This window comes from Notolabrus celidotus, chromosome 22 (genome assembly GCF_009762535.1).
Source record: "Notolabrus celidotus isolate fNotCel1 chromosome 22, fNotCel1.pri, whole genome shotgun sequence".
Taxonomy (NCBI): Eukaryota; Metazoa; Chordata; class Actinopteri; order Labriformes; family Labridae; genus Notolabrus; species Notolabrus celidotus.
Window position 1 is genome coordinate 28078608 of NC_048293.1, and position 21822 is coordinate 28100429.

A 21822-nucleotide genomic window follows, 5' to 3' on the forward strand; every position below is an offset into this window, starting at 1 on the left:
TGTATTTTATACAGTCTATGGGCTGAACAAGCTCCGAGCTCTGACTTCCTGTTACAGACCGGATGGCGTTGTTACGTAACAAAAACACGGAAGTCTGAAACGGCTGGTTTCACACACATTTACAGAAAGGTGGAGAAATCAGAACAGGGGCAGAATGGATTTTTTTCATTCTCGGGGGGTTCGTAGACAGGGACACAGATTTCAGGTAAAGAACCATTAAAAAGTCAATTTTGCATGATATGTCACCTTTAAAGTTTTTGTGAAGCACTTTGTTATCTGTACAGAAAAGTTCCATACAAACAAAAATATTATTATTTTAACTTTGTTCTGATACCATTACGATTATTCTCCAAAGTTACGAATTCATTCTACGAACAATCCGACTTTTTCCACCAGAAAGTCCGACCTAATCCTTCTTTCCTGACTTTTTCCACTGAGAATTCTGACGTAATATTCTCTTCTCGTAACATTCCGATTTTTTTTCCAGAAAATAACTTTAATGTCGTATTATTCCGACTTTTTCTCAAAATTGTTTACTTCATTTTTCTATCATCTGACCTTTTTGTCTAAAGAAATTAAAACTTCACTCCACCATTATTACGACTTTTTCTGTTGAAAATTCTGCATTTTTTTTTCAATTATTACGACTTTCTTCTCATAATATTCTGACTTTAATCTTGAGATCTCTGGACTCTTATTCTTTAAAGTGACCCTGACTCTGTCGTAAAGAACCAACACTTCTGATTTAACAAAGTTTAAAATGCTCTGAAATAAACATTCTGCTGTCTTGTCCCTCCTTAGAGAGCGATGGATACTAATCCTTTCAGCTTTGATTCAACTAAAGACAGCAGACAATTAGCTTAGCTTAGCTTAGCTTAGCACACCTAAAATAGCTGTCATTGTTAGCCTGGCTCCGTATTTGTGAGGGTTCATGTGTTCATAAACGACCCTAAAAGTTGCTGGTATGTTGTTTTTGTTACTTTTGAGCAGAGCCAGGCTAGCTGTTTGGCAGCTAGCTTAGCTTAGTGAGAGAACTGGACACACAAACAGACGCATTGCTCTGTCCAGCCGCCAATGTCCCTAATGTAGCTAACGTGGTTAAGAGGTAGCTAATGTGGCGACAAATACCAGATAAATGTTAGACAGTTAGGTAAACTTATCTGGCTACCTTTAGCTTGCTTGTTCGCTAATGACGAGCGTAATATCATCTAATTTTTCCCAAAATGCTACAGGGAAATATTTAATTATTTATTCTTACAGAAGAAAATACTCATAGAATAATTAATTAAACACAATTATTCAAAAAGTATTAATTATAAATGTTATTAGTGTTAGCGTTAGCTTGCTAAACTTCTTCACTTGCTAACATGATCCATAAAATTATTTCAAACATAAAAAAAGTGTTTGAGTCTTAAAATTCCAAATTGCTAACGTTACAACATAATCGTGTCCAGTGTTGTGTTTCTCACGCCAACGTAAAAGTACCCGTTAGCAACAGGGTGTTAACTGATGTTAGCTTAATTGCTACCAGCTTCATAAAAACAAGATTTGATTTAAAATCTTTAAATAAATTGAATATTTAGAAGATAAAGAAGTGCTAATAAGTGCATTTGTTCCTTTTGGACAGACAGAGCTAAGCTAGCTCTTTTCCCTCCGTCTCCAGTCTTCATGCTAAGCTAAGCTAAGCTAAGCTAAGCTACTGGCTACAGTTCGTACTTTAGGCTCATTTTCATCTCCTCATCTAACTGTATTTCCTCAGAAGTCATAATACTGATTGAAGTCTGAATAAAAACCTTTTTTATTATTTTGTGCGGTTTGTGTTTTTTTAACTCTATTTTCCGATGAAATGTCACGTTGGAGTAAAACTCTTCAACCTTCCAGCCACTTCACCGGTGTGAGAGAAATAAAAAGAGAGGGGGATTACGGGGGAAATCAGTGCCAGGTTAATATTCAGAACCATCATTCACACAGTTTTCAGTCTATTGCACATGAGACTTCTTCAAAGAGTGCAGTCTTTTTTTTTTCTCCTCTTCAGGGTTTAAACAATGAATCAACGACAGTCTGAAGCTGAGAATCCAAAATGTCTTCTTCATGGTTTGAAACTCTTTCTCCTCGTATCAAGGCAGCTGCTCGTATCTTTAAATATCTTCTTGATTAAATGTGCTGTGCCTCACCGAACCAAAGAACAGGATGGCAGAGGGAGGAGCTTTATGGAGCATGTTAAAGGTTAGAAGTCTTCTCTAATTATTATTTCATCTTTTTTTTCTCAAAGTCTATAAAACATCAGCAGGATAAAAAGCTGAGTAAAGAAATATTCTTGCCTCGAGACGTTTTTTTTACATAAATAGAAAATTAAAAAAACACGCAAAAGATTAAATAATCAGACGAATGCAACGAAGCGGGAGTTTAAATTAAGACGGCAGTAAAGACGAGGCGTACAGCGGGGGAGGTGTGGAGGAGGAGGAGGAGGGGGTTAAAAAGCTGTTGGCACGAGGGGAAGGTAAAGGGGGCGCTGTCCTCTGTGATTCAGTCTCTCAGGTGCTGCTAGTACGGGCCTTTCGAGTGTCCGAAGATCCCGATGGGGAAGTGTTTGACGTGTGAGGACCACTGAGCCGCCAGCTGGAAAAACTTCACGTCGTTCCACTCGACGCCGTCAATCAGAACTGCAGAGGAGGAAAACAAACGTGTCTTAGTACTGTGGGAAAATGTTAAAACTGAATGGAACAAAGTAGAATGGAATGGAGCGGAACGGAACGGAACAATGCAATTAGAGAAACATTTATCATTTCTGTCACTCTCATTGGTTTGCTTCTAATGCTTCTCTCAAGCTATCCATATCTAACTGTTCTTATTAACAGGCTGGGTCAAATACTGGATTCTGATTGGTCAAAACCCCATGACAACAGAGATCAACTGTTAACAGCAAAAGATTGTTAGAGTAGAATGGAACGGAACACATCAAAGAGAATAGAATGGAATGAAACACATCAAAGGGAATAGAATGGAACGGAACACATCAAAGAGAATCGAACAGAACAGAACACATCAAAGGGAATAGAACGGAATGGAACACATCAAAGGGAATAGAATGGAATGGAACACATCAAAGAGAATAGAATGGAACAGAACACATCAAAGAGAATAGAATGGAACAGAACACATCAAAGCCGTTAGAATGGAACAGAACACATCAAAGAGAATCGAACAGAACGGAATACATCAAAGGGAACAGAATGGAATGGAGCACATCAAAGGTAATAGAATGGAACGGAACACATCAAAGGGAATCGAACAGAACGGAATACATCAAAGGGAATAGAATGGAATGGAACACATCAAAGGTAATAGAATGGAACAGAACACATCAAAGAGAATAGAATGGAACAGAACACATCAAAGCCGTTAGAATGGAACAGAACACATCAAAGAGAATCGAACAGAACGGAATACATCAAAGGGAACAGAATGGAATGGAGCACATCAAAGGTAATAGAATGGAACGGAACACATCAAAGGGAATCGAACAGAACGGAATACATCAAAGGGAACAGAATGGAATGGAGCACATCAAAGGTAATAGAATGGAACAGAACACATCAAAGAGAATCGAACAGAACGGAATACATCAAAGGGAATAGAATGGAATGGAACACATCAAAGGGAATAGAATGGAATGGAACACATCAAAGGGAATAGAATGGAATGGAACACATCAAAGGGAATAGAATGGAATGGAACACATCAAAGGGAATCGAACAGAACGGAATACATCAAAGGGAATAGAATGGAATGGAACACATCAAAGGGAATAGAATGGAATGGAACACTTCAAAGGGAATAGAATGGAATGGAACCCTTCAAAGGGAATAGAATGGAATGGAACACATCAAAGGGAATAGAATGGAATGGAACACATCAAAGGGAATAGAATGGAATGGAGCACATCAAAGGGAATAGAATGGAATGGAATCAGAGAGAATTGAGTGGAATGCTTCTGATGATCAAAGCCACATAAGAACAGTGATTAATTCTAAACAATAAAAGTGATGCTTGAGACAACCTGATCACGCGTCATATTAATCTAATCCACGTAAAGTAGTCCGTCTCATTCCCCCTCTGCCTGTTGACATTGTGGTAAAGACGTTAGTGTGGTCTCAGGCTGGTCTTGAGATTAGGGGAACAGTGACAGTTAGTGGGCACAGATGTGAGAGCAGCCTGAGGAGCTATTAACTATCCCTGTTAGTAGTCTAGTTTGCACCACCACCTGTTCACTATACTTTCCCTTTACTGATACAGGCTCAGCAGGTTTCCTGGTAAAGCAGATTTCACACTGAGGTAACTCAAAGTGAAGTAAAATCCAGATTCATGAACTCTTCTTGAATAAATCACATGCTGTACCGCTGCATTGTCCTATTGCTACTTTCTCTTTAATAAATTCTGACCACTTGAGTCTGACTCATCCTTAATCTGTCCGGTAGATTAATCAGGTTAGAGAAACCTTTGTGATCCCTCTGAGGGAGTTCTGCTGACAGGCGTACCTCTCAGCATGGTCTGCTGGTGTTTGGCAGTGCAGATGAGCCGGCTGATGCCCTCGATCACTTGACTCTTGGACTCCACCTCCTTGTCTTTGCTCTTTTTTGGCAGGAACATGACTAACAGAAGGGAAAAACAGAGATGCATGCTGGGAGTTAATGAGGGTGTGTTATTGATTGAAAATCATCATCCCTTTAGCTGCCAGCTAGCTAACATGACCTGTCAGCAGACTGTGCATCCTACCCTTCTTGTTCTTCTCCTTGGTCACCACGGTCATGGACATGGTGGGCCCGGGGCTCGGCTCTGCGCCCCCCAGTGGCAGCCGGCTGACCTGCAGCGAGCGGAAATTGCACTTGAGAGTGTTTTTGGAGGAGGAGTCCCGCTTCTCCAAGTCCTTTTTCCTCTCTGATGGAGCCACCCAGTAATCCACCTGCAGCCCCATCAGCTCCGCCTGACCTGCAGAGCTGCACACAAGAAAACAAACAGAGGTCAGCTTCATGGATTAACTTCATCATGCCATTTCTTCAGTTTTTGGCTCAATCTTCAGCGACTCTTACAGTGTCACGTTGTACCTGTAAGCACAGAAGCTGGTGTTGACGGAGGGGGAGGAGGGAGGGGTGGGCGACGCCTCTTTGAGTGCGGGTGAGACTTGTGGAGGGGTGGAGGAGAGCAGCGAGGAGCCCAGAGGAGCTGCATCATCAGAGTCTCCTGAGGGAAGAGAGAGACGATCATTAACTGTCAAAAATGAATTTATGTAAAGCTGGAGTATTGAGCGTCTGATGTTTGCAGAAGTTTGATGCAGCTTTCAGATGATTTGATGCATGTGAGAGTGCAAACTGAGCACTTGCCTGATGCTGCAGATGTTTGCTCCACGATGCCGACTTTTACCATCTGAGGAATTCAAAACAGGAAATAGTTAAAGACGTATTAGTGTCAGGCTTTCATTGTTCTCTCCTGTGATATAAAAATCAAACATCAAGCAGCAACTTGAGGGACAATCAGAAAGGAGATTTAATTCCATGGAATTTTCAAAAATATGATTGCATAAAATGAAAAACAAGTTTGTGGTTAAAACTTTGAATCGCATACGAAATATTTTGGACTTTGCCAATATTCATTTTGAGCACTTCAGCCAACAATTGACTTCCACCAGATCCATGTCTGGTCCGTCTCTGATCCGCTGCGGTCCGGCTCCATGATCTCACGTACGTTAACACCCACCGGTTGCATTTTCAGACCGCAGCACAGAGCAGGACCGCCGGACAGCTGGAGTCATGTGACCGAGGTTTTCCCCGCTGTAATCACTGAATCAAGGATCCTCCTCCTCCTCCTCTCCTCATCCATGTTGTCTTTCTGGTCCTCTGAAAACCTCTGACCTGTTGACTCCAGGCCTGGCTCCGCTCATCATGACTTTGGTTTGTTGTTGTAGTTAAGTGAAATACGATCTGGTGATAACACAGAGTGTTTGATTCTGAAAATTAACCGGATGTTTTCATTTTGTTTTGGTGAAACCTGACTTCCTGTCCCGCTCCATCTGCTCTGTTGAGATTGATGCGTCGTGCTCCGGCATCCGGGAACAATAGAAGTCTTGTGTATCTGATCCGGAGGACTCCGACCTGCTGGATCAGAGACGCTACTGGAACATAAAGGAGTGGATCCAGTGGAAGTTAACACATTGACTAGAGTAGAAACCTATCGGATCCGGTGCAGTGACGGATCGGAGACGGACCGGACATGGATCTGGTGGAATTTGGCCGTCATAATCCTGACTTTGAATGCTGCTGAGACTAGACGTCTGTTGGCATCCTAAAATTGTAAATCTGGGCGATACTTTAAAGTCCTTTCAGCATTTACAGGAAGTTTTATCTTCACTTTTATCTTACCTTCAAAAGAGGAGTTACTTGAACTTGATCAGATATTATTTAAGTGGAATAAAGCTTAGTATCCTTAACAACCTTATTACAAAAGCAGCAACACTGGGGAAAGGACTTGATGACCAGGTCTGGCCCAAATTTTATACAGTGCCAAATAAACTACTCAATTGGTTGGATAAAGAAAACATAAAAAAAGTGAGTTTTTGAGGTTAATCAGGACATGAAGAGGCGACTTACCCCAATGAAAGGGATGAATTTCTGACACGAGTCCTCATCAGGGCTGTGGAGCGGCAGCAGGAACACAAAGAGAGTCCAGGTTATAAACATGAAGTCATGGAAAGAGTGAATGAGAGGAAAATGATCAAATCTAAAGGAATTAACAACTAGATCTATGATTTAAAGTATCTACAGTCAGCAGCTCTAACATCTAGAGATTAGTCACTAAGAAGGATTTATGATTTCCAGTGATTCACATCTGGAAATCCTGCAGTCATCAAAAGTCAAACAGAGCATGCTGCACCGGCTGCCGGGCTTTAAACCTTCGTCAACACAGATTCTGAAGCAGAAAGCGAAACATGCAAGCTACAGAGCTGATCTGAGACACAACAAGGAACACCTGGGTCCACCAAACCAGAGTCAGAGAGGCATTCAGGAGGCAGCAAGTCCATCAGGAGGAAACACTGAGCTACAGCAGTGGATGAGCAGGAAGAGCACCAACCTACATCCAACATTTCTCCAGCTGGATGCACCGCCTGTGAGCGGCGGCGCATCGCTACAAGCCTTCCATCAACTATTTTCCCGGCTGCAACCAGAAAAAATAGCCAGAACGGTTTTCTACGTCTACATTTTTCTAAAATGTGTTTGATGATGAGAGAGGTTGTTGCTCTTGCCTTGAAGAAACCTGCCATCGCCCCCCCAGGGAAGAAACAGAGAGACTACAGGGAGGAGGGGAGACAGAGAGAGAGAAGACAGTCTGCAGTAGGTCACAGTTTGAACGTCATCAAGGCCACTTTCTGTTTTCCCAACACGAAACATCTCTGCTGAATCAGACTCAAAGCAGCCGCAGAGAGAGAGAGAGAGAGACGGATGTCTGCCTGCTACGTGAGTGTTTGATGCTGATCTCGCCTTGCAGGGATGGAGACAGACGGAAAACAAAGCTTCTGTCTGATGCTTCTGATCCACCTTAAAGGGGACTTCTGCTGTTTTGAAACCTGGTTCCCATTTCATTTAAATATTTGGGTTCTAATGATGCAGTTTGGAGTCGTTCCAGTGGATCGCTTTGGCCGGTTGCTGTGAAACAGGCTGTAATGGACGAATGGAATCAACCAGTCAAAAGTTTGGAAACACCTTCTCATTCAAGGGCTTGTATTTATTTGACTTATTTGAAACACTGTAGATTAAAACCAAGATGGTACGAGATGTTGTCTGTTATCTGGGCGTGTTTACATACGGGTAGTAGATCATTTTAGCGTAATGATAGTTGGAGAAAAGATACAGACCTCGTGGCTTTGACAGGAACTATCATTACATCTGTTTCTTGTCACAAAAGAAGCATTTTGCACTCAAGAAAAAAACTCCATCTTGGTACTGGTTCTGTCTTGAACAATCTGAGCCTTTCAAGTGCAGGTTATTTGATCAGATGCATATGTTGCAGCCATTACGGCCTGTTTCACAGCTGCAGGCTGACGCGGTCTACTGGAGGAAATCCAAACCATTAAATATTGAGTACCTTTTTTCTAATTAGACACCAAATGATCTAAAACAAACAGGAGCCAGGTGTAAAAACTGGGATTACCCTTTAAATGTGCCGTTTTTCATTGAAAAGATGCACATGCACATACGTCCATGTAGATGGATGTAGAGCTATGATTAAATACATGCACTGTTCAGAAGGTAAGCTCCCAAAGCTACGTCAGAGCTAGCATCTACAGCGCAGGGTGGAGCGGGTTAGTGTGTTTGAAATGTATGTGTTGTTCATTTTTGCACTAATGTTAAAAAATCTTTCTACCTTTTTTTATAATAACAATTAAAGTCTTTGACTTTATAATACATTTGTAGGTATGTCTATTTTTTTGTAGCTATCAACAAAACTTTTGTCCAAAATAAATATGAAGGTTATCCTTCATGTTTTAGAAATCTTTCATACTCCAAATACACTCCAGATATTTCCATTCGTACATCTTCATTGTAGTTATTCTGTTTGAATTAAAGCTAATCAAATCATGAGAACACTTTTCTACAGGTCTATCCTTTTCAAAATAATTAAAAAATAAAAATTTTTTTTTACTTATTTTGGTTGGATTTGAATAAAAATTCAAAACAAAATCTTTAAATGTTTAACTGGATGTTTTGTAACATTAGAACATGTTTTTATAAATTCTGTTAATGTCAAAAATACTCAAAAATACTAAAATATTTCAATATAAATTTCTGTTGTGTTTAGGTTTTGGATCCAAAGTCTAATTCTTGAGCCTAAACGTGAAACATACTTTTAAATTTCAGGTAGAGACTTTAATTTTTCCACTCTAACTTTGCTACGTTGACTATAAATTACTGATCCACCGATATTGTTTTTTTAATGGCCGATGCTGATAATTATAGAACTGGTCAGCCAATATATAATGCTGATATCATGTTGTTTTGTTTTTATTTGCATTTGATAGACAACAAAAATGTGCTGTTAATATTCATTATTCTATGTAGATTATATTCTAATATAGCCAGAAACATATGTTCGATTGATGTCAAATTAATTCATGGAACATAAAAGCAATATTAAACTGCATTTTTCTGTCCATCATAGCAGAATTTATTTTGAACACTGTCCAGTCACTGTTATAGATTTGATCTGCTGTCATTTAGGACGGGGGAAAGGTGCAATCATTTAGAAAAGATGAAGGTGACTGAGGAGATTTATAGCAGAATGCAGAATGGCGAAATGGGCAAAAGGGAAGTGCTAACACTGCTCGAGGCTGCCTGCAGTGTCTGCAGAAAGTAACTGTTTATTTTATTTAATCGACCTTGTGAGCACAGATATCAGCCAATACCTATTCTTTCAAAATGCCATCAATTGGAGGATCCATTTATTGTCGATCTCTACTGTGACTTTATTAAAGTTTTCAGACTACAGCATTTAAGAGAGACTCCATACATTTGTAAATATGTTATTTTTAAATCAGACTGAAGGTCATGACACACTAAGTTTAAAACTCATGTGCAGGTTTTTTACTCTAACAGGACGAATAACAGACAGACACGGATGGCCAGAAGCACGCGATGGAGAGAGAGAGAGAGAGAGAGAGAGAGAGAAACAGCAGGGAGGAAGAAGAAGGAGGGAAAGCTTCAGAGGAGGGAAGAGGAGCAGATTTTGTTCGGTCTCTTGCCTCTTTATCAGCACATTTCAGCCTCCAGTCAGTCCTCTGATGTCTCATCAGTGAAGACTGTTTGAAGTAGAAACTAGTGAGTCTGAATTCTTTGTTCTTGGTTTCTCTCGCTGATGCCAGGAGTAATCTTTTTCACAACACGAGCACACAGACGTGGATTAAGAGAAACTCAACATTTACACAACTGTGTACCAAACCTCCGCTGAAGCTCTGAGAGGGATTCTTTATTTTAAACTTTTTTAAATGATTTTGGAATAATATGCCCGCTGTGACGTTTGGCTTCCAAAAGTCTCAATATAACAGTAAACAATATTTAAAGCTCTTTCAGTTTAAGTCCATGTTGGCGCCACCTTGTGGACAATGGGGTCTGTTCTGATTTTGTCCTGTACATGTGTAACTTGTTTTTTCATCCTGCTCTCCTAATACAGTCAGATGCATCACTATTTCACTCTTTAACTCCTTGTCTTGGAAGAAGTAATGAAACAGTGTGTAAACAGCGTGCAATTAGTTACTTAGTCAGACAACTAACCCCTGCTAATTGTTCCTGACATTAAATATAACTTTGTCGAGATGGTCACTGTTCTTGTTTGTGGTCTTGTTTGCTTTTCTAGGTCATCACATGAGCTTTAAAAGCATGTATGCTCAGAAAGCATGCATATTAACATTTGCATTAGCTTTGCTAACAGTTTGAACTGAAGGGTATCAGAACATTGAGGGGCAGGAGATCGAATGCTAAGAGACTATCTTTCCAACAAACTTTCCAATTGTCTCTTTAAGGTTAGCAAGTTATGTTTTATATGAACATGCAATGAGAATGAGGCATTCCATTCCATTCCATTCTATTTCAATCCATTCTATTCTAATCCATTCCATTTCATTCTATTTCAATCCATTCTATTCCATTCTATTCCATTCTAATCCATTCCATTCTAATCCATTCCATTCCATTCTATTCTATTCCATTCTAATCCATTCCATTCTTATCCATTCCATTCTAATCAATTCCATTCCATTCTATTCTATTCCATTCTAATCCATTCTAATCCATTCTAATCCATTCTATTCTAATCCATTCCATTCGATCCATTCCATTCAGTCCATTCCATTCTAATCCATTCCATTCAATCCATTCCATTCCATTCCATTCCACTCTATTCTATTCCATTCCATTCCATTCCATTCAATCCATTCCATTCCATTCAATCCATTCCATTCCATTCCATTCTATTTCAATCCATTCCATTCTAATCCATTCCATTCCATTCAATCCATTCCATTCCATTCTATTTAAATCCATTCTATTCTAATCCATTCCATTCTATTTCAATCCACTCTATTCCATTCTAATCCATTCCATTCTAATTCATTCCATTCCATTCTATTCTATTCCATTCTAATCCATTCTAATCCATTCCATTCTAATCCATTCCATTCGATCCATTCCATTCAATCCATTCCATTCCATTCCATTCAATCCATTCCATTCCATTCCACTCTATTCTATTCTATTCCATTCCATTCCATTCCATTCCATTCCATTCCATTCTATTTCAATCCTTTCCATTCTATTGCATTGTAATCCATTCCATTCCATTCTAATCCATTCTATTCAGTGGATTAATAAAAAATGTGCACTTCTGTTTCATGTGTCTGAAATGTTAAAATGGTTCTTGGAGGATAAGACTTCCTTTCTTTCAGACCTGACGTCCAGGCTGAGATAAAGTTTACAGCTCAATAAGATCTTGGTGCATCTTTAATTAGTCCATGAAATCTTCCACTGTGTCTGTGTGCTCCTGTTCCAGCTCTGAGCTGTGGCCTTAATATCAGATTAACATCTCATCAGATAAGTTTTTTTGTCTCTTCACAGTAAAAAAAAAAAAGAGCTGTTAAAGTGGCAAGCTCCAGAAAAACGCTCAGTGAGTTCAGGGGGAAAAAAGCTCCAACACACAGAGAGAGAGAGTGCATGAATCACCAAGCTACATGAGAACTCAATCGACCACAATACCTTACTGCAAAATCAAAATGAAAGCTCTTTTTCCTTCAAAGACAGAAAAGAAAAAAAACAACAAAAAGATAAAAACATGTTATTCACAGACACAGTGATGGAGAGACAGTGATGTTAACACGACACACACCAGCACTCACACTCTGCAATATTAGTGAAAACTTTACTGTAACCTGCTTTTCTAAAGGAGGTTGAACATTTTAATATTTCACACTTTGTTTCAGTTGAACATTGTGCTGCTAATAACATTTTAACTGACATCTTTAGGCTACAGTCGCCATATTGTTACATCTGTTACTAAAATAACATTGACAAGTAGAAGTTAGGTACTCATTAAATGTCTTTATTGTGTCCTTTGCCTTTAATAAAGTACATTTTCCTGCTTACCTAGCTAGCCATAACACCAAGCTAGCTGGTTCAGGCTAATGTGCTACCACAACACTCAATGTAACTGTGTTTAGCTAGCTATCACAGTTTTTTCTCACTGCTATAATATATTAAATGTGGACTGATTTGTGATGTTGTACGTTTTTCTACATCAATTAAGTGCTCAACAAGCTAGCAATTACAGCTAGCTAGCTATCTGAAGCTAATTTATATTTTGACAGCATCTCCAACACATCTGTATTGGCTAACTTGAAATGGATTTACAGGAGGTGATAACTGATTTAGTACTTTTTTGCGGTCAGTTTAGCTAGCACGACTCTAGCTGTTTCAAGCTAACACATTGCTAGCACCATATTCAGAAAACTATATTCCTGTGTTTGACTGTTTGTTAAAGGTTTTACTCTGTGATATAATAAAGTAAATTTAAATTGAAATAAGTGTTGATTTGTAACTCTGTGTTTCTGCAATCATTTAAGTGCTAAACAAGCTAGCTAACTCCTGCCTGCTTCAAGCTAACATGCTGCTAACGAAATATTCTCAATGCTACTGTGATTAACTTTGTGTTCCCACATTTCTAAGATTTTTTTCATAAATTTGTATCAGATTTATTCCCCCTTTCTCCCAATTTGGTCGCCAATTACACCCAACCTATCATCCAGTAGCAATGGACTACAGATGGAATGTAGCTTTAAGCTAAATCTGGTGCGCCAATCTCTTATCTCTCATCCCACAAAGAGCTGTGGGAACACAGGGATGACACAAACTTTACTATAGAGGTGAAATCTAGAAATTTTACTCAATAAGTGTACAATGATTGACTTAGTGATTCCTATTCTTACTACTTATGCTCTATTTTGTTAAATGGTATTGGGAATGTGGTATTTTTACTCAACTAACTACATTTTATCTGACAATGAAGCTATACTAATGCTAACTGCTTAACTTTTTGATTGAGATTTAGGACTCTAACGTCAACTAGAAGTTTTCAAAGGATCTTAAATTCCCTTTAAATTCATTATCTACTAAATTAAAGGGCAGATACTTACTTGTGATTGTCAGAATTGAGATTTGGATATATTTTTTAGTAGCAAAGCAGAAAAAATGGTATTTCCCAAACAGGCAACTATACCTAATCATTTTCAAAAGCTCATATGTTCCTAAAGTTTGTATTAAATACATTAAAACATAGATTATATATCACTTCTTCTTTTCATAGCTTCAATCCTTCACAGATCAGTTCAACCTCCTTTGAAAAACAGCCGTAAGCTCTGCATTAGAAGCATTAGTTAAATGAAACCCTGAGACTGAAATAAACTCTTCACTCGTCCAGTGTCGCTCATAAAAAACACATTTAAACTCCCACTCATGCTCAGTTCACAGGGACATGTTCTCAGGTCTACCTTTGAAATGAGACTGAAACACTAAAGATGAAGGGAGGCGTACCTCTTCTGTTTGTAGGTGAGCATGGCCTCCGCGATGGGGAGCTGGTGAGCGCCGTTAGCTCCCACCATGTACTGAGTTACCCTCGACACCACGTCTGGACTCTCCTGGGCTGCACAGGTAACAGACGTTAACCATCAGAGGCATGTTCACAGCGTTCATCATCATCATAAGGTTAGTATGCTCTATGAGTGCTTTAAACCCACCAACAACTGGAGCCTCTGGTTTGAGAAACAGGTCCCTCCAAGCAGCGTCCTGGAACAGACTGTTGTACCGATAGTCGATAGTGCCGAGATATTTGGAGACCGGATGTGCACCTAAACCAAGTCCAGAGAAACAGGCAGGTCAGACATTAGGTATTCCCCTCAGTGCTTCTATATCCTGCTGTTTGGTGCTTCAAGTGTTACTTACCCAGAGGGATGATGAGGAACCTCATGTATCCGAGCCAGTCCGGAGTCTTATGGGAGAGGTGGTCCACGAAAAGCCTCAGAACAGCACTGAGGTAGTGCTGCGCTCCGGCCACTGCGATCTTGATGGGAATGGGCGTCTGCGAGTTACAGTTACAACTGTGGAGAGAACACATGAAGACGGTTTCACAAACAAGACAGAAGCTCTGACACGGATAAGAAGAAGTGAGGGGAGACGTACAATCTCTGTATGCGGGAGACGATGGTGTTGAACGCAGCCTGGATGTCGGCCGTGGTGCAGGTGCAGACCACAGGTAGGTGGTGGTTTTGTAGCATATCTGAAAGGTACTAAAAAGGGAGGAGGAGGAGAGAGAGCTGAATGTTGAGAAGTAAAACTTAGAAGTCATAAATCACTTTATTTCAAGCTAGTCTTCAAACTGTTTACTTTCAGTGGAGGGAATTTGGATGGAAGAATGTTATACACTTTTTTGTCACACCCCAAATTAAAAATAAGGAACTTGGTACTCAGTAAGCAATGTTGGAGACAATGTGGGCAGCTGAATGTCAATCACTCACAGATTTTCTGGTTGTGTGTAAAATTGAAAACATTCTGGGATAGTTTCATTCAGTCTTTGGAAGATATTTTATGTTACAAGGATTCAATTCAAGGATTCAAGGTTTCTATTGTCATACCAATACAAGCTGTCGCATGATATGGAATGAATTTTCGTTTCTCAGGTCCCGTATAAAGCCACAAAGAACATCCAATTAAAGGAAGACATTAGTAATAAATGTAAAAATATAAATACAAATATAAATATTGCGCATGGTGCAATTGAATGTGCAAATGATACAAGATCCCCAGAGACCCCCCGGGTTGCGTATCTGGGCATGATCCCTAATGTCTTGATCCCTAAAGAGGAGATCTACCTTTTTAAAATCCTGCCTGTAAAAAGGCCGTCACAAGGAACTGGTTAAAAAGTGATCCTCAGAGTCCAGCACAGCAGTTGGCCATAGTGGAAGAATTATATTCCATGGAAAAACTGACTCGGACTAAAGCACGGACCCATGATCAACGCTGGAATAAACAGACTGATGACCAGAATAAAAAGACAGGTGGTGATACCTGCTGTGCAGAAAAGACTTATTGAGAAGGAGCCCCTTACTATATTTATGTTTGTTAATATTGGAAAAAAGCAAATTAAAAGTTGTAAAATAACAACAAACTGTATACTTTCTTTAAAACACAAGTTATATTTGGTGGTGTGGCTCTGTTCTGGGAGCTCCCTGCCCTTCCATGTGCCTACGTGGAATGCAAAAGCCTGAAGCAGGGAGAGCACACCTCCCCTCTCTTTCACGTCATACATGAAAATCCAGGGAAGGCAGAGCAGCAGCAAAGACTGTTGCGGTACAGGACAGAGCGAGCATCAGTGACAATCAGTGATACATATTTTGATATTTGCTAATTGGATGTGTAGATGTGATTAGCCGAGCTGTCAGCTGATAGGGGCTGTCGTTAAGAGCAGTTGATGTTCTGTAGGCCGAGCTTGACTTTGTGTTCTGCCTGTTATTTTAAAAGACAAGCATGAAGACACACAGCACAGATTTCTGTTTAGTCATGTGGGTGATCTTACCTGGCCCTGCCAGTCTGACGTGTTGATGAGGATGATGCTGTCGGGGAGGTGGTTATCAGACACCAGGATGTGGTTTAGCTGGTCATACACCGTCTTTCTAGGGATCTGGAGAGGGGAAGACAAAAATGAACCTTGGCTCAAGATCACATCAGGACCTGTCTTTATTTCTAAAAGCTTTAGGGGGGCATTTTTGGCTTTATCAGACCGGACGGCTGAAGAGAGACAGGTAACGTGGGGAGTAGAGGGCAGGGGAAGACAAACCAGTGACTGCTCTGACAAGGACTGTAACCTCGTTTTAGCCACTGGGCCAAAATATTCTTGTTAGTCAAGTTTCTGAGAGATGTTTTGACAGAACTAGGATGATTCTTCAAACATGATCCTTTAAGAGTCTCTGATATAAACAAGCTCTTTCCTTTAATAAAATCAAATCCACGAATCTGTAAATCAGCTCAACAGAAGCTTCAGTACAGCATTTCAAGCTTGTGCTGCAGTTCTCTCCTCCTACCTGTAGGTGGCAGCGTGTGTCCATGGACCTCTCGTTGTCCAGGCTGTTGGCCCTCTCGTTCTGCGGCCTGCTGGCCTGGCGCTCTTTCAACGACGTGCTCCTGCCCCGCCTCCCCGCCAACTTTGGTTCCTGCCTTAAAATTAAACAGAAGAAGAAGAAGAAGAGCTGGAGGACTGAGAGGCAGTGACGGCTACAGGAGTCAGAAACCCTGATCTGTGAGCGATGATGAAGTGTTATGAAACAGTCCCCACAGACATGGATCAGAACACAGACAGACCCAGTTAAAGAGACAATATGAAGACATGTGGAAGTCTTTAAAGGAGGCGGACTTGATGGTACCTGTTGGATGAAATGATGAGGGACTCGGTCTTGGTCATTTTGCCGCTCGGAGGCAGCCTCTCTAAAAACGTGTCCATGTTGTCCATCTCCAGCTCTGTAGTGGGAGTCACCGCCTCCGGCTGCTCCTGAGAGATTCAAAGAGGTGCAAACATCAACAGGAGTCTGGAGCGAAAACACGTGTTGATGCATTTCTCTCCAAAACAACACAAATATCTTAACTGTCCATCAAGATCCTGGATGTTAAATTACACCAGTTCATATCAGCTGTATCTGCATGTTTCTGTCCATTAACTGATAAAACGTCCCTCCCTCTTCTTAGTGGGACGTCTGTTGAGCTTCAGCAGTTAAAGCGTATAGATTTATAAGTCCAGCAACTCATATTTGTAAAGCACCAACAAATCAATGTAGATTGCTTGACACAGAGAGAGAGAGAGAGGCTTTATGGTGAGATGTTAAAGGAACATTACACGTTATAAATCACGGTGCTTGTTCAGACTTTAGGGTTAACACAAATCTGATTTACAACTCAATCAATCAGAGACATGAGTCGTTTATAACTCAACATTTGCTGTTTGTGTGATTGTATTTTTATTGTGCATTTCTTGTTTTCAGCCAACATCTACACTACCAGTCAAAAGTTTGGACACACCTTCTCATTCAGTGGATTGTATTTATTTTAATTATTCTCAACATTGTAGATTAATACTGATGATGGCTATGATGGTTTTGCCATAATCTGGATTACAACAGTAGTCAAATAGAGCTATCCATTGTGTGCTAACCCTACCTCTGAACAACACAACTGATGGTCTCAAACACATTAAGAAGGCAAGTCATTCTACAAATGAACTCTTGACAAGGCTCATGTTAACCCTCCTGTTATGTTCGTTTCTCTGGAACAGCAATAATGTTCCTGGGTCAATTTGACCCGGGGCATATTTAGTTATCCAAAAGTGTAAAAACCCCAAAATAATCCAAATAAACGTTTTTTTTATCTCATTATTAACTCCATTACTAACCATTTAAATCAATATTTACAGCATTGGTGTTCTTTAATTCTCACAGATCTTGGTTACTCCCCTCTATCTGTCTTTCCAGACCCAACTCAGTCAAGGCATGATGGCTGTCTAACATGAGTCTGGTTCTGCTGGAGGTTTCTGCCTGTTAAAAGGAAGTTTTTCCTCTCCACTGTAACTAGCTAAATACTGTGATGTGCAATGCTCATGATGGATTAAGGTGGGGTCAGACTGAGTCTTACCCTGTCTTGGTGTTGGGTCTCTGTTCATAATTTGACATAAAGTGGTCTAGACCTCCTATGTTTGTAAAAGCGTCTTGAGATAACGTTTGTTGTGATTTGGCACGATACAAATAAAGATTGATTGATTGATTGATTGGTTCAATGAGGATGACTCACTCATGTTTCATGAATATTCATGTTAAAATCAAGCGGCAACCTCCGGTCTAAAAATATGAGTCAATGCGGAAGTGTTAAAAGCTGCAGTTCATCGAGGATCCACTTGAGGCTGGCTCCGGAAGTACCGGAAGTCACAAACACATGAATGGGAAAAGACGATCTTTGCAGCATTAATAAACATGTTTACAGCCTGGTACAAAAGATGAGTGTAGTCTGAATAGCTAATTTCTAGATGTCCTCTCACTGTGAGGGGGGTGAATTTTTTTCTAATTTGGTAATTTAGAAGATATTGAGATTACTAGTCTTCCAATGAGAGGCACAGCTGCCTGCAGGAACACTGCAGCTGTTGGCTAGGAGGCTCAAAGCCCGCCTCTTTACGTCACACTGGCTCCACAGAAGCAATATGGCTGCCGCCGCCGATTGGTCTCAAAACAGCTCTTCAGAAACAGATGGGTGACGTCACGGATACTACGTCCATATTTTTTACAGTCTATGGTTAAAACGTAGTAAAATGTTGTTAGGTCTCCCTCGCAGAGAATCTTGATATGTTTTGCCCCTCCCCTGATGAGTATCCCCTCAGTGTAAGTGGAGTTTGCCCACGGGAACAGAGAAGTTGGGAGTGAAATATGTAACACAGTTGCAAAGAAACAATTAGTATTGGACACTTCTGACCCCTTTTAGCCTCCACTGTGACTGCCGGGTCAAACTGACCCACAAACAGTATCTGTGTAACATAAACATGCCGGGGGGGTTTCAAATATTTGAAATGAACCATTTTTATTTTGTATGTTGATTACACTAATTAAGTCAAGCAGAAGAAGTTTCATACCGAAAAAATACTTTTAACAATTTTTTTTTTTTTTTATTTGGGAATGGGTTTATCTGACCCGGAACATAACAGGACGGTTCATTAGAAACCATTCCAGGAGACCACTTCATGAAGCGGACTGACAGAATGCCAAGAGTGTGCAAAGCTGTCATGAAGGAAAAATGGGGCTACTTTACAGAATCTAAAATATAAAACATATTCTGCTTTGTTTAATAATAACATAATTCCATATATGTTCTTTCATAGTTTTGATGTCTTCAGTGTTAATCTACAGTGTTTACAATAATTATAATAAATACAAACCCTTGAATGAGAAGGTGTTTCCAGACTTTAGACTGGTAGTGTATGTCCCTGTAAAGCAACTCTGGACTTCCTTACATCTGAAAGGTACGATATGACTAAGCATACCTGGCCTATAGAAAAATAAAATCTACTTAACCAGTAAAATCATCTGAAAATCAATATTTTGTGTCCACTCATGTCGTACGCTTGTATAATGAGTCGGTGCAGAAGTCTGTGTCCTGCTCACTGACTCTAGTTTGCATAACCATCCATCCACTTTACATTAGCTCTTCCTTATTTTCATGACATGTCCATTAGGACACAGACATACAAGAGTAGACGCCGCATTGACCGCTACTACCTATTGGCCGCCATCTTGGTCCGGTCACCCGCTCCACTCAGTGTAATCTGTTTGGCAGGTGCATTTAATCCATCATAACTCGCTGAATACTAAACTGATTTTCATGTGTTTTTTCTTTTCTGCAGACATCATACATGTAGGTACGACACAGGAAACATGGCTCGCCGTATTTTAATATTCAAAGTGGGCTTAACAGTCATAGAATATTCTGATATATGTGATATATGGAGCGACGCCTGCGAGCTAGTTCAGGCAGACAACTCGAGCTGCAATGCCGTACACGTCACATGTCCCACTCTCATATCCATCATCCAATCCCGCCCTCTGCCTCTCAAATTGGCGGTCTATTTAAACTGGGGAAAAATCTCCCATCTCTTCCTCTGCCTGTCAACGACTCTGCTGCTGCATGCCATTGCTGATATTTTCTTCTTCCCCGCCGCCTCCCCAGCTTCCACCTGCAGGCTCCAGGGGTGTTTAGTATGTTTTGCTCATCACTCCTCAAAGTCTGCATGTAAACTTATCTGCAGGGAGTGATGAGGCCGGAGCCTGGGCGCCAAACATGAATCTGTATTTGCTGCTACAATAAACAATTTAAACGTGAGTTGTCTGACTGAACTGTGATGTATGAGAGGTATTTTGCCGCGCAGTGCTCTGGCATCTTGAAGTCTCTGGGTATCACGGGTAGGATGACCGGACCAAGATGGCGGCCGTATTTCTTGCGCCCCAGCAGCCAATCCGGCGTCTACTCTTTATATGTCTATGCATCAGGATCCAGTCTCTGATCTGAGGGCAGCTCACAGAGTTGATACTCACGTAGGAGACGTTATCAGACACGCTGTCATCTGGATATTTGGCTCCACCACTCTTGGTTTTATCTGGGTCAATCTGGAATGAGATGGTGAGAAGAATAATAAGCACGACATGGATTAGCTGAAGCCACAGGGCTTTTATTTTGAAAGAAAGGAAAGGATTGTTTCTTTTATCGTCCTGTGATAGTTTAAGAGGAGCCCTGCGGGTTCATAAACAGAGTGTTTGGTCATGTTTGAACTGGTCTCAGCCTGCAGACTGATTGAAACTTCACTCCTGTGTTTGGTGAATGACGCCCCTCGGCAGAGCAGTTACACCTTTCTGCCTCAGTGCATGTACTGATCTGCCTGCAGCACAGTTCAGTGGTTCGGCTGGTGTGAGTGGTAACACAGTTTGTTTTACTAAATGCACTAAAGGAAGGTTTGATTTGAAATGATCTGAAGGACTCTGGACGGTCTGACATGTTGTGCTGGTCTCTGTAAAGTTCCAGTGCAGTGCTGTGGGTCTCACCGGGCTGGGGGGCTCCCTGTGGCTCCGACTGCTGTGGATGCTGCCGATCTCAGTTTGAGAGCTGGAGAGCGAGAGACCCTCGAAATATGGCCTGAAAAAGACAAGAAACAGAGAATGTGGAAGGTATAGCTATAAAGATGCTTTTCAACCAGAAGTACCAGGAACTTTTCTTTGAGGAACTAAAAGGTGCCTGAAGTCCTGGGAAGATGCTGCAAATCAGGCCAGTGCCGTATGGAGAGGCAGTTATGAGGCCATACAACAAAGATGGCGTCATAGAAGGAGACAGAGAGGCCGGCATTGTCATGTGTGACACAACAGTTAGCCTGTTAGCATGAAGGAGATTCCTCTTGTGTTGTTTCTGATCGTGCTTTGAATCAACTCTCGAGACAAAGAGGATTCAAAACGTCTGAAACGCTCGACTTAAAGCAAGAAGACAGATTTTAAAGCCATGTCAGAGATAGGCCGGTGTTCCAGTGTAAAGAGCGACCCTGTTAACTGGAGACTCTCAGCCGGATGCATCCCTCACAAACGTCTTTAGACGATCATTAAATATCTGATGAGGAGATTTGGAGAATAAAAACTAAACGAGGATGCATTCCCGAGGACTCCTTCTGTGTTACAACAAACACTGACACGTTCAGCTGAAGGTCTCCAGTTTACAGGGTCACACTTCAGACTGGAACACCGGGAGCTGACAGAGACGCATTCACACTATCAGGCTCAGAGAAGGTTAGTGTGGACGGGGGGGGGGGAATTAAAAACACTGAGGGTACTCGACCAATCAGAAACTATCGTAATTCAGGCCCCGCCCCCAAAAGTTCCTGGACCTTTGGGGGCGGGGCCTGCAGTACAACCCCCCCAAGCAGGGACTTTTTATTTTATTCCACTACTTTAGTTCATTTTATTTTCCTTATTCTTTCTTTTTGTTTTCTTCACTTTATCTTTATTTATTAACTCTTTATTTCTCTACTTCTTTATTTCTTTATGTATTTATTTTGGTGCCTTGGTCTACAGTATCCTGTAACCTCTTGAGTCCTCTGCCTCCCTCCTCCTCCCGCCACCACAGATAAACGTGGACAGAGAAGGGTTACAACACCCTGAGCTGTCCCACC

The 21822-nt window shown here is 40.8% G+C and overlaps 1 protein-coding gene across 5 annotated transcripts in view; it reads right to left on the reverse strand.

Moving 5' to 3' along the window:
• Positions 1-254: 254 nt before the first annotated feature.
• pacs2 (phosphofurin acidic cluster sorting protein 2) overlaps positions 255-21822 on the reverse strand; it is an 80742-nt gene continuing 59174 nt past the window's right edge. For 2 of the 5 annotated variants that reach the window (XM_034675141.1, XM_034675140.1), the window contains exons 10-25: positions 20711-20801; positions 20207-20278; positions 16508-16632; positions 16169-16301; positions 15664-15768; positions 14271-14377; positions 14034-14188; positions 13829-13939; positions 13626-13734; positions 11796-11828; positions 6645-6687; positions 5382-5424; positions 5106-5241; positions 4777-4997; positions 4539-4652; positions 255-2663 (exon numbers count right to left, since the gene is read on the reverse strand). In XM_034675141.1, coding sequence (XP_034531032.1) covers positions 2545-2663; positions 4539-4652; positions 4777-4997; positions 5106-5241; positions 5382-5424; positions 6645-6687; positions 11796-11828; positions 13626-13734; positions 13829-13939; positions 14034-14188; positions 14271-14377; positions 15664-15768; positions 16169-16301; positions 16508-16632; positions 20207-20278; positions 20711-20801 — 1717 coding nt within the window. In that variant the 3' untranslated portion in view covers positions 255-2544. Of the gene's footprint in view, positions 2664-4538; positions 4653-4776; positions 4998-5090; positions 5242-5381; positions 5425-6644; positions 6688-11795; positions 11829-13625; positions 13735-13828; positions 13940-14033; positions 14189-14270; positions 14378-15663; positions 15769-16168; positions 16302-16507; positions 16633-20206; positions 20279-20710; positions 20802-21822 lie in introns of all 5 variants that reach the window. The other 3 variants (XM_034675145.1, XM_034675144.1, XM_034675142.1) reach the window with 2 other exon arrangements.